Source organism: Nanorana parkeri, unplaced genomic scaffold, assembly GCF_000935625.1.
Source record: "Nanorana parkeri isolate BGI_ZX_2015 unplaced genomic scaffold, ASM93562v1 scaffold210, whole genome shotgun sequence".
Classification (NCBI taxonomy): domain Eukaryota; kingdom Metazoa; phylum Chordata; class Amphibia; order Anura; family Dicroglossidae; genus Nanorana; species Nanorana parkeri.
This window is the reverse complement of record NW_017306478.1, coordinates 1,283,452-1,295,473: the sequence shown is the minus strand read 5'-3', so window position 1 is coordinate 1,295,473 and position 12,022 is coordinate 1,283,452. Positions and strand designations below refer to the sequence as shown.

The 12,022-nt window shown below is 47.0% G+C and overlaps 1 protein-coding gene across 1 annotated transcript; it reads left to right on the top strand.

The window, feature by feature from the left end:
* Positions 1–3,081: 3,081 nt before the first annotated feature.
* LOC108786420 (60S ribosomal protein L17) lies at positions 3,082–10,786 on the top strand. Its single transcript, XM_018555709.1, has 7 exons — positions 3,082–3,101; positions 5,141–5,193; positions 5,826–5,866; positions 7,695–7,829; positions 8,337–8,435; positions 8,697–8,888; positions 10,704–10,786. The coding sequence occupies exons 2-7, from the start codon at positions 5,154–5,156 to the stop codon at positions 10,749–10,751; spliced, it is 555 nt and encodes a 184-aa protein (XP_018411211.1). The 5' UTR covers positions 3,082–3,101; positions 5,141–5,153; the 3' UTR covers positions 10,752–10,786.
* Positions 10,787–12,022: the final 1,236 nt, after the last annotated feature.

Sequence of the window (12,022 nt, the reverse complement as noted above, 5' to 3'; positions counted from 1 at the left end):
CTACTCTGACAGGTCTTAGGGGCCCCGTGTTAGCCATAAGGCCTGCCCTAGAGGCGTAATGCAAAAAAAGCAAGAAGTGTAGTGACCTAGTGCACAGTGAATCACTTGTGGGGTCCCACACCCTAGTGATTTTCTGGCACCCCTTGGACTCCACCCCCCAGGGGTCACAGCACAGCGGGCCTCTGTCCCTCCCGAACCCCCCAGCCAGACCAAGCAAGCACTTGTCCCCATCAGGAGACCGTATCGCCAAGGAAGCCCCCCCTCTCACAAGAAGAATCCTCAGCATGGACCTTCACTCCAGCTCAGCGGTTCTCAACCTGTGGGTCGCGACCCATTGTTGAGTGGGTCGCCGTGTCCATTTCTGCTGCGCTGGGTGAGAGCCTCCTCAGCCTCCTCCTTGGGCAGCAGTGTCAGTCAGCGGAAGGACAGCAACAGCTGTCAATATAAAAGTTCTGCTGTACACACACACTCCCTGGCCGCTGCAGCGACCTCTAGTGGCCGGGGAGTGTTTACAGCAGGACGTTTCTATTCACAGCCCCTGCTGTCTTCCTGCCTCCCATACAGTGCGGGCTCTGCAGGAGGTGGGCATATGAGCAGTGCTGGGGCTGAGAAAGCTGCATGGAGACAGAGCAAGCAAGCAGGTAGCAGGGGCTGGGGAGGGCTTGCATTCTTGTGAGTGTGCCGCTATTTTTATTTCTAAGTCCAGTGCCTTACTAAGTCCCGAGTCAAGTGCCTTACTAAGTCCAGAGTCCGGTGCCTTACTAAGTCCCGAGTCCGGTGCCTTACTAAGTCCCGAGTCCAGTGCCTTACTAAGTCCCGAGTCCAGTGCCTTACTAAGTCCCGAGTCCAGTGCCTTACTAAGTCCCGAGTCCAGTGCCTTACTAAGTCCCGAGTCCAGTGCCTTACTAAGTCCTGAGTCCGGTGCCTTACTAAGTCCTGAGTCCGGTGCCTTACTAAGTCCCGAGTCCAGTGCCTTACTAAGTCCTGAGTCCAGTGCCTTACTAAGTCCTGAGTCCAGTGCCTTACTAAGTCCCAAGTCCAGTGCCTTACTAAGTCCTGAGTCCAGTGCCTTACTAAGTCCTGAGTCCGGTGCCTTACTAAGTCCCGAGTCCAGTGCCTTACTAAGTCCCGGGTCCAGTGCCATACTAAGTCCCGAGTCCAGCACTCTGTTGGGGGTCACCACAACTTGGCAAATGTTACCAAGGGGTCCCGGCCCTAGAAAGGTTGAGAAACACTGCTCCAGCGAATACTAAGTAACCATCCCCCCGAAAGGACGGTTCTTTTCCCCACCGGCAACTGATAAGAACAGATACTGCACTTGATCTTAGCCCAAAGGCCGATGTAAATATCACAGTTGAGACTATTTTCAGTGGGGGGCATGGAGCTCCTATCGTAAAGTGATATTAAAGCCTCTCCTACAAGGAGACCCACCTTTGATTAAGGCTGTTGCCATTTTTCTTTAAAAGTTTTTAATTCCTCGTTTTGTAGTGGGCACCTGTAGCAATCTTTCCCCCACCCCCTACAAGGGTGCCTCTGTTGGCTAATGGAGGAACCCATGCGCGCTCATGCCCGCAGTGGCTGTGTGCATCGCGTCCATAGACACACACAGCCCTGTGGCAGACCACGCTCCTTCTCTCCGCTTTCCGACACCAGAGAAGCCGGTCCTGGGCCCGTAGGAGGGGCAACGGAGCCCGGGAAGCACGGCGGGGATGTCGGGCGGGGAGGGGTGGGCTTGTTTACTCTAAGCCTGATGAATGGGACCCTGCGCGGCCCCGAAAGCGCTTGATGACACTTTGAGTAATGATTGACATCAATAAATGGATTTTGCATGACATTTGAGTCTCTGTCGTGCTGGTGACGTTCCTATTGAGAAACAAAAAAGTGTAGGGATCAGCACTAAACGGAGACACCACCCCTAGGTATAAGCATAAATACAAAAAAGGAAAGAGAAAGACGGGGCTTTATAGGTGACTCATGAACAATGCGGTTAGACATAATGTCACATAACTAATTTTGTATAGTAAAATTCATATTTAATAACATAGTTCCATGATTAGCAGAAATTAGCACATACAGGACATACCACACATTTAAAAACAGGACCATTCAATATATAAGCAACATGTCACCTCTAGGGATCCGTGCAAATTCATATTGTGCAAAATAGCAATAATTGGCATTCTTGATTTCATAATAAATACATAATAAATTAGATCAGTCAATGTATAATTTTTCAGATCAGTCACTATATTGATATATAATGTCATTTTGTTAAGTGTTCCAATCAAGAATCTGAACGTTTCCATTCTTCTACGCGTTTCGCTAAAAAGCTTCCTCAGGAAGATAAGAGGCTGCCTGTAATATTTAAGTATCAAAAACGTAACTATGTATGGCTATCCTAAAGTTAACAGAATCATTTAATTCACATATTGAACATACAATAAATAATGAAAAAACATAACCTGTTTGTCTCCAGGTACAGGGTTAGGCAACATTAGCACCCCAGCTGTGGCGGAACTACAAGTCCCATGATGCATTCCAAGACTGACAGCCACAGGCAGGACTCACAGAGGCATAATGAGGTTTGTAGTTTCTCCCCAGCTGTATTGCCGAGGTTGCCTACCTCTGCCCTAGCGGCAGCAGTGGTTGCTCTGGTGGTTCCATGGGATCAGTACTCCCTGAAATATGAAATGTCCTCCTCATCTGCTCCACAGTATAGAGATGGAGGGCATCCCATGATCCTCATTGCTCCAGACTGGCCCAGGCAGATGGGATGCATATATAATCTTATGGGATAGTTGTTATTGTGGTTTGGCAACAGGACCTCTTTAATGTATTACACCGCTGAGGTTAAACACTTTATAAGTCCTATATGCTTTGAAAGTCAGGTTGCCCAGATTTGAGCTTTAATAACTAAAAAAAAACCTGAACCCAATACTGACATTACACAGTGTAACAGTGGTCACCAATGGTTGGCAGCTATGGTTGGCAAAATGGCCGCCACGATCACTTCGCAAATCTCACGATCGGCTCTCGCGAGAGTTGGCGCCGTGATACCGTTCCCAGGATGCTTCGCGAGCCCTCTTCCTGCGCGGCCTGAGGTGAGTGAGACATGGCTGCTGAGCTGGGCTTTGAACCTCGGAGTTCAATCCGATCGGTATCCCCGGCATCGATGGCCGCTGTGTGCCGGCACTGTGCTAGGGTGATGAGGGCACTGGGTAAGGATGGGAGGAGGGATGTATTGTGTGCCAGTTGCTGAGTTGTTGTTGAGGGAAGCCGTAGTACAGTCCGGGGATGAGGCCTGTGGTACGGAGTGCCGGGCAGGATCCCTGTAGTGGAGTGTTATTGGTGCGTCCACATTGCAGGCCTCTGATACATAGAGAAGGACTAATAGAGGGCATATTGTGTTCTTAAGTTTTTTTTGGAGAGCCCAGTGTGTGGTGTCACCCTGCCCTGGTTTGCATATAGGGCCGGGGTGGGCAAACTCTGGCCCTCCATCTGTTGCGGAACTACAAATCCCATGAGGCATTGCAAAGTTCTCACAGCCAGAGTCATGATTCCCAGAGACGGTTATATCATGGAATTTGTAGTTTTGCCACAGCTGCATGGCTGGAGTTTGCTGACCTGTTTTATGGGTTGTCAGCTGGGCCTGGGGTGCCTAGTGAAACGGGAGCGCATACAGTTGCATGCTCCTGGTTGTGTGCTAGGCATTAAAGGCATGTTGTGTTAGATTGGATATTGGGGTACATCTCCATCATTGGTAAACCCCGTGCAGCCTTCAAGTGATTGCTTGCTGCTGAGATGAACTAGTTGTCCTGAAGGCTCCAGTGATGGTGAATTTTAGGACGGTGCCGTCTGTTTGGCTACTTTGGTGTGCAGTCCGGGCTCTATAATTATCCCCGTACCAGGGATTCTGATCACCAGTCATGTCATGGACAGCTGAGACTTGTGATCACCTAGAGGAGTTAAGGTGGCCTCGGTGAGTGTATAGAGAGGTGTGTGTGTGTGTGTGTGTGTGTGTGTGTGTGTGCATATATATATATATGTGTGTGTGTATGTATATATATATATATATATACACACACACACACGCGCACCCTGTCATATGAGAGATGCTGAACGTCTGAAAATGCCATTTGCCTGGCTGTGCCAATTCCCTGATTGTACTAAGGAGTCCGTGTGCTTAAGGAAAGGCCGGAGTTCTTGCATTCTTATTCTGACTCTGGTGGTGGTCCTGAGCCAGCCTGGCAGATCCCATTTCCAAGAGAGGTCAGCAATGGCAGGTTCAATATTTCAAGTCCTGTCATAGAATCTGTTTTAAAAAGGCTGCTTGTGTTCCCAAAACCCGTCTGGTGCGCTATGAACCCCATGTGGTAAATGTGCGACAGTCTGGATGGAAAGAGCTCATGTGGTTTTCATATGTCGCATGTTAACATGATTGATACTCCGGCAAATTGAGCTGGGTGTACATGGTTATGTTTTCTTCCTTCGACCTCTGGGCTGAGGTTGGGTTCACACCATTTTCCGGACCAGATCTGGAACGCAGTGCATTGTGTTTGGAATTTTTGTGGGTTTTTTTTTTAGCTTAAAATGGTCTTGCAGGTGCGTTTCAATGCGTTTTTGATGCGTTCCAGTGCATTCCAGTCCAGACAAAGTGAGGCTGGCAGTATTTTTATGGAACGGACTGCGTTGGTGTGAACAGAGGCCAGAAATAGCATAGAGATACATTGGGATGCATTTTGGGTCCGGAAACGTTCTAGTCTGGCCCGGTCTGGAATCCCCCGCTGTTTGCATTGTATTCTGACAGCGGCTGCCAGAATACCAGAACTGAGTTCGGTCGGGAAATTTCCAACCTGCTCCTTTCATCAACTGACTGAGGGATGTCAGGTGGAAGGGTGCCGACGGCGGCACCCACTGTGTGAAATCTCATCAGTGGCTCCTGTTCATTCCTCTCGTAGCCCTTATTTGTATTCATAGCTGCTGTGATGACTATCTTAGGACACCTTTTGGAATTCAACATGAAAACAAAACATGTATCTGAGCAGCTTTTATAATCTATATAATCCATTTCATAGTGTTACTCCATGTGCCTGAACTCTGCCTGAATTTTTTTCTTTTTTTTCTTTCTTTAAATCTCCAGGTAATATCTCAAAATGGTCCGCTACTCCCTCGACCCCGAAAACCCCACAAAATGTAAGTCATTGATGGTTTTTATTAGGGATGCACCAATACCATACATGCCCAAATCCTCTGATGCCTAGCCCGATACTTCCGGTATCGGGAAGTCAGGCAGCGCGTCATTACACGCTGATTGGCCGGGAAGCTGGCTCCATGCTCCCTCGTCACTTGTGACGAGAAAGCATGGAGCCGGCTTCCCGGTCAATCAGGAAGGGAAGCTGGCCAATCAGGAGGCCGGGCGCGGTCTAATGACGCGGCACCCGGCTTTCTGATTGGCCGGGAAGCCGGTTTCATGCTCCCTCGTCACCTCATGACAAGTGAGCATGGAGGCCGGGCACTGCGTCATTACACGACGCCCGACTTCCGATTGGCCAGAAAGCCGGCTCCATGCTTTCTCGTCACCCAGTGATGAGAAGCATGGGGGCGGCTTCCCTGCTAATCGGGAAGCCGGGTGGCGAGTCTTTACACACCGCCTGGCTTCATGAATGGGACTTCCGATACTCGGTATTCAGTATCGGCGAGTACCGGAAAAAATGATCAGTACTCGATACCGAAATACTGGTATCGGTGCATCCCTAGTTTTTATTGATGATATCGGATGATTTGTATGCAGCGTAACTAATACTCTTCTTTAAAATTGTCTGCAGCATGCAAGGCTCGGGGTTCCAACCTGCGAGTGCACTTCAAGGTGAGTTTTTCAGACGTGTTTGGTGGTAAATCCTTGTCATTGCTGCTGCTGTGATGTTTTCTTAGGACACCTTTGATTTATTTCTGAAAATAATCAAGAGTTCTGAGCAGCAAATCTCCATTATTATCCCCAGGGGTTTATTGTAGCATTGGAGGACTCCTAGTCATTGTCAGGACATCATAATTTGCAGTGTACATATGCACTGTATGTTGAAGCAAGACTTTCCACACTGCCCACACTGGCAAACTTTAGATAGATAGGCCTTGTTCACCTGGGTGGTCCAAACGGGTCCGCCTGTAAGTTTTTTTCAAGTGGACCCAATCGGATGCCCAGTGCTAGCCTATGCTCATCCGTTTACACTTAGTTACCCCTGACTCTGGCCAGGTCTGGAAAAGAAACCGATCGGAGATCCATTTCACCGGACCTGGTCATGCCGGATCGGGGTAATCTGATGTTAATGGACGCATGTCTGTTTACATCAGAATCCTCATAGACCGACATGGGGGTCTGGTCGTGTTTTCCTCCATAGCAAGATGGAGGAAAAAAACTGGACATACAGATGTCACAGTGGTGACCTCCTAATCCATACTGCTTCAATCATGGATGACCTCCTGATCAGCCCGTGAGGAAGGGGTCTTAAGCTGGCCATACACCGAGTGTGAATTTTGGCCACCTCTTGAACAGATCAGAAAATAGGAGCCAGGGGAAAATGTATTGGCCGGTGATTGCAGCCAATCGGCTGCAGTCACTGTTCCAGATTGAAAAAAAATGAAGGCTATGCGTTCTCCAACATCCCTTCACTAAAGCCGGCCATACACCTACAGATTGTCTGCAGATTTCCAATGTCAGATGGGAAAAAGTGCAACAGATTCCTCCATCTATGCTAAACTGTGTGTATGGAGGAACCTCCTGCTGGGCCAAGCTTCAGTATCTTGCTAGTCGGACCCGCTGGCTCTCAAAATACCTGAACAATGACTGCATCCAATCAGACTGTTCAGGTGTTTAGAGAGCCAGCGGGGCCGACTAGCAAGATACTGAAGCTTGGCCCAGCGGGAGACTCCTCCATCCACACAGCTTAGTGTAGATGGAGGAATCTGTTGCGCTTTTTCCATCTGACCATAGAAATTCTGCAGATAATCTATAGGTGTATGGCCAGCTTGAGGCTGACCTTAGGCCCCATTCACACTGAGCGACATGAAAATCGTGCGATATTGAGCGACTTTTTCCTATTGGGCTGTATGCAATCAGGAGCAATATCGCTCGAAAAAAGGGTCATGTAGGAGCGACAAGCGATATTGAGCGACGAGATGTGAACAGCTACGTTGAAATGGATTGGAGAAGCTACATAGAGCGATATCGCGTGGAAATATGAGTGATATCGCTGCAAAAATTGCTCGCTAAATCGCTCAGTGTGAATGGGGCCTTAGTCTGGAACCTTTGTTGTACCCACTCTCCTTCTGTCACATGCTCCCCCTGGTAGAGACAACAAGCGGCCCCACCAACACTCATTGGGGCTGATACAGAGACCGTCCACCCGGCGTATAGCTGAGTGAATGCTGTTTGCAGTTCCTATGCTCCCCGGCGTCATTAGGTTGTGGGAATGCCATTCACAGAGTGTTTATATGCACCAGTGTTCATATTGGCAACTGTTAGGAATATGGTCCAAACCTATTATGTGCAATTGGCACATGTAGACAGGAAGTGGCTGGGGGGAGATCACTGGTACTGATGGTGAAAACCGTGTGCTAAAAGTGTTTGATACACAGCAGTCTAAATGTCTTCCAGTTCAGGATTAGATCTGCTTTAAACGTGACTGCTTTCCTTCTAGAACACTCGTGAGACAGCTCAGGCCATCAAGGGCATGCACATTCGTAAGGCCACCAAGTATTTGAAGGATGTCACCCTGAAGAAGCAATGCGTTCCTTTCCGCCGCTACAATGGAGGTGTTGGCAGGTGTGCCCAGGTCAGTGTATAGAAGCTTTCTCCTGATATTGGGACATGTGCGGCATGGAGTTGCAGTGATGACTATCTTAGGACACCTTTGGAATAACCATGAAACCAACTTACTTTCTGAGCAACTCCTTATAAATATTTCTTTATTTAGTCCTACATCTAAAGATAAATATTGGGTGGGAGTTTGCATTCTTTTCATGTGCCTCTCTGAAATTGCTTTCTCTTTTGGGTTCTTTCGGCGAGGTAAGTAAGATGACACCTGGCGCTGACTCGAGTATAAGCCGAGGGGGGCACTTTTCACCCAAAAAAATGGGCTGAAAATCTCGGCGTATATACGGTACATTTTAATGAGAGTACTGGAAATCAAGTGCTTTAAAGATGAACTGCAAGCACAAATGTTCTTAACCCCCTCAAACCTCAGTTATAATCTTCTGCAAGAAATAAAAGGTCACATGTGGTGTATGACATGGTCCTGAAGGTCAGCTTTTTTTGACTAACCTTTTATTTACCCCCATAGGCCAAGCAATGGGACTGGACACAGGGACGTTGGCCTAAGAAGAGTGCAGAATTCCTCCTGCACATGCTGAAGAATGCTGAGAGCAATGCAGAACTCAAGGTGTGTAGGGCTGTACTAATCCCATCTAGATTTGTGGACGTTCTGTCTCCATGATTTCTATGGGCTCTGTCATTTTATTTTTTTGGCCTCATTCTATGTTAAGCCTCGCTGCATTACTGGTGGCAATGATGACGATCTTAGGACACCTTTGGAGTTAAACATGAAACTAACTTTTTATCTGAGCTGCCAGTTCTATCTTCACATTGGTTTCGTGTTTTTTCTCTTCTGTGCTTGATAACACGTTCTTTCCTTTCTTTGCAGGGATTGGATGTCGATTCTCTGGTTATCGAGCACATTCAGGTCAACAAAGCTCCCAAGATGCGGAGACGAACCTACCGTGCTCACGGCCGTATCAACCCTTACATGAGCTCCCCTTGCCACATTGAGATGATCTTGACTGAAAAGGAGCAGATTGTCCCCAAACCAGAGGAGGAAGTTGCCCAGAAGAAGAAGGTACGTTCACTTCAGAGGCCTCGTGTCTGTGTGTCTTCAGGCTTCATTCTGAGACTGCTCAGATGAGGTCTTTTTCATCCTTTCTCATTCCTATTGTATTAGGAGAAAGCGATTCCCCCACCCATCTCTTAGCACTAAATTGGTCAGATATTCTTTTTTTTTTTTTTAGTGCTGAGTATGTGACTCTTGCTCCTGGCTCTTCATTCTGAGACTGATCAGATGGCATATTTTTCATTAGGTGCTTATTAGAGTTTTCAAGGGAGTTCTATCTCCTCTAGGTTGGTGCTTGGGTGATACTATGCAGTGATCTCATTTGAATCACAATTCTTCCTCCCTTTTTTTTTTTATTATAATACTATTGTTAACATAGTGTTACAAGGAGTTGACTTAACCGTGTTTGACTTTAAAGTTGTAGGGGCAAGGCCAGCAGAATTTTGTCAAGGGATATGCTGAGAGAATGTGTGTGGATATTTCAAAGTGCACCTACCCTCCCTAGATATAAGGCAAACTGTATTCCATGGCCTCCCGCAATGTTCCCATCCGTCGCACAAAATATCTGCGCTTTTTGTACCTTTTGCTGTAGATCCTCATTGGGCTGCTTCAGCCACTGGTAATGGTCTTGGGATGTGCCATGGTCCCTATAGGAGCCATGGGATATCTCTGTGTGTGTTTGGGGAGGATGGGTGACCCCTCCTGTGGACATTTCATGAAAGGATTTGTAAAAGGGACGTTTGTAGATGACTTTCAGCTAGATTTCCCTCCAGTCTGAGGATGCTTGTGTCGTTCACTCTTCACGTTTTGGGGAAGTTTATTGCTTTTTGTTTTGCAGAATACCACCTTGCTTTGTTGGATGTTCTGATGCTTAAGTGTTTTAGAACTTATTTCTATTAGAAAGTCGAACAAATGGTCCAATTTTTATTTTTGCACAAAATTGTACTGTTATATGGCTAGTTTTACACACTGTTGCCTGATTATTCAGGTCAAAGTGACTGCCAGCTTCCCAGAATTGTGTACTCTCCCTTCCATGCTACCAACCCCCCCCCACACCAGGTAGTCTGGTGCTAAAGCTCACCTGGGTGGATGTTACCACCCCTTCCCACATGAGCGTGTGTCTTACAATTGGCCGCTCAGGCTTGAGCACTGTTGCATGCTTCTCTACCTGGAAGGTCCATTCTGTTACAGATGTGGAGGTGACAACAGAGCTTTGGTTTGAATCTGAACATGCATAGAGAAGCCGGGTGTATGACTTTCAGTTCTCCGTATGTGGCAGAATCAGCGCAATCGTTACTGTTTTACTATGCTGGGTTGTGATCAGAGGCTGTCCAGTCGCAATGCTATTCCAAACCTTAGGGGTGTTTGGTATTTTGGCTCTTTCCTCTGACTTTAATCTGTGTAGTCTGTCCAGATGTTACTTCAGCAGAAAAATGGATTGCTTGTGTATAGGCGTTATATCCTGCCTGAGACGAGGTGCGCTGTATACTTTCCTGTTACATATTTCTCATTACACTTTGAGAAGATTCTCACTACCAGGGATGTTGGGAGTCTATTTAGCTGATTGTTCTTCCAGTTTTTTCTTGGTTCAGTTCCTACCAAGTGCAAGGTCTGCATGGAGTTTGTGTATATTTTACTCTGAAAATATAATTTTAAGGTTTTTTGGTAAAACCAGAGCTTGTTTTTCATGCAACACTTTACAAATACCTTGGTTGTATTTTGTTCCTCTCTTCAGGTCACTTACACTTTGTTCTACATAAATGCCATTTATAATAAACCTCACCGTTTAGTTTGAGGAATAATCTTTGCATCATTCTTTTGCAGATCTCTCAGAAGAAGCTGAAGAAGCAGAAACTCTTGGCTCGGGACTAAAAGCAATGTACATAAATAAACAACACCCTTCTAAATCCTCTTTGTCTTGTCCATCTAAATGTAAACAGAACACTGGTCTCTCCATGTTCGCGTCAATGTCGTTATTCCCATAGACATGAGACATGGGATGAGTTGACCAGTGTGGGTTGTAACCTCATGTCCCATGGGAGCCACTGGCCAACTGCTGTTAACAGATTGGAAATGCACACAATCCACCCCCTCCCACTGCCGAGCTGAGTGGTGCCACCACCATCTGACCTCCATTCCACTGCCAAAGGCCAATTTGAATGCATGCATGTCCTGGCACCCACGGGGGTCTACAGGAAATATGATGCAGTTAAGTGGGGGAGTGGCCGCAGTACACTGCGCTTGGCTGCACCCACCAGCATAGGATGTATGGGCAAGTTCCTATACAACAGCAGCCTAGGGTGAGTGTTGTAGGCCACATTAACAATACCTAAAGGCAACGGACTATAACAAATCAAGGTTTTTATTGCTGTCCCTACTGGGGTGACTCCCTCACTTCTGTTCCTGAGGACACCTTGACAGAATGACACTGGAACAGGTAGCAAAATTAAATCTGCCCAACTTGGGACACCAATAAATTTGAAGGATTCTTAAATGTTCTCCACTCTACTGAAAATCTGATGTTTCACCCTTTACCCCACTCCTGCTTTTCATCTACAATGTTCCTGAGTCACGGCACAGTTTAGTAGGTCTTCATGGAGCTCTCTTTTTGGATCAGGTGTCCTCTCCCTAGTTCAGAGGTAGGCATCCTTGGCACTCTGGCTGTGGTGAAACTCCAAATCCCATCATGCTTGTGGCTGTCAGCCTTGCAATGCCTCATGGGATCTTTAGCTACACAACAACAGGAGTGCCTGCCCTAGTTCTTGTAGCAGAACTGTTTTAGGGGTGTTACTCCAACCTGTTAACTGTTACCAAGCCCAAGGGGGGCATTTTTTTCTCATCTTGGATCTCAAAGTTTTCACTTCGGTTCCAGAAATTCCGAGAGTAGAGTCCACCAGATAGGCCATCGCCTCCCTTCTCCAGGAAGACTTTCTGGCCTCTATGAACATTAAAGATGCTTACCTATTTGTCTCCACTTATCTAGATCATATACCATTTGCTGGGAAGCCCTGGCACTACCACATTGCCGTTTTAAACTTCGCGTCATCACTAAGGAGTTTGCTGGGTCCTTTCATCAGGTCCAGTCATGTCAATGTTAAGCCTGATGAAGGGACCCTGCGTGGTCTTAAACACTAAATCTGTTG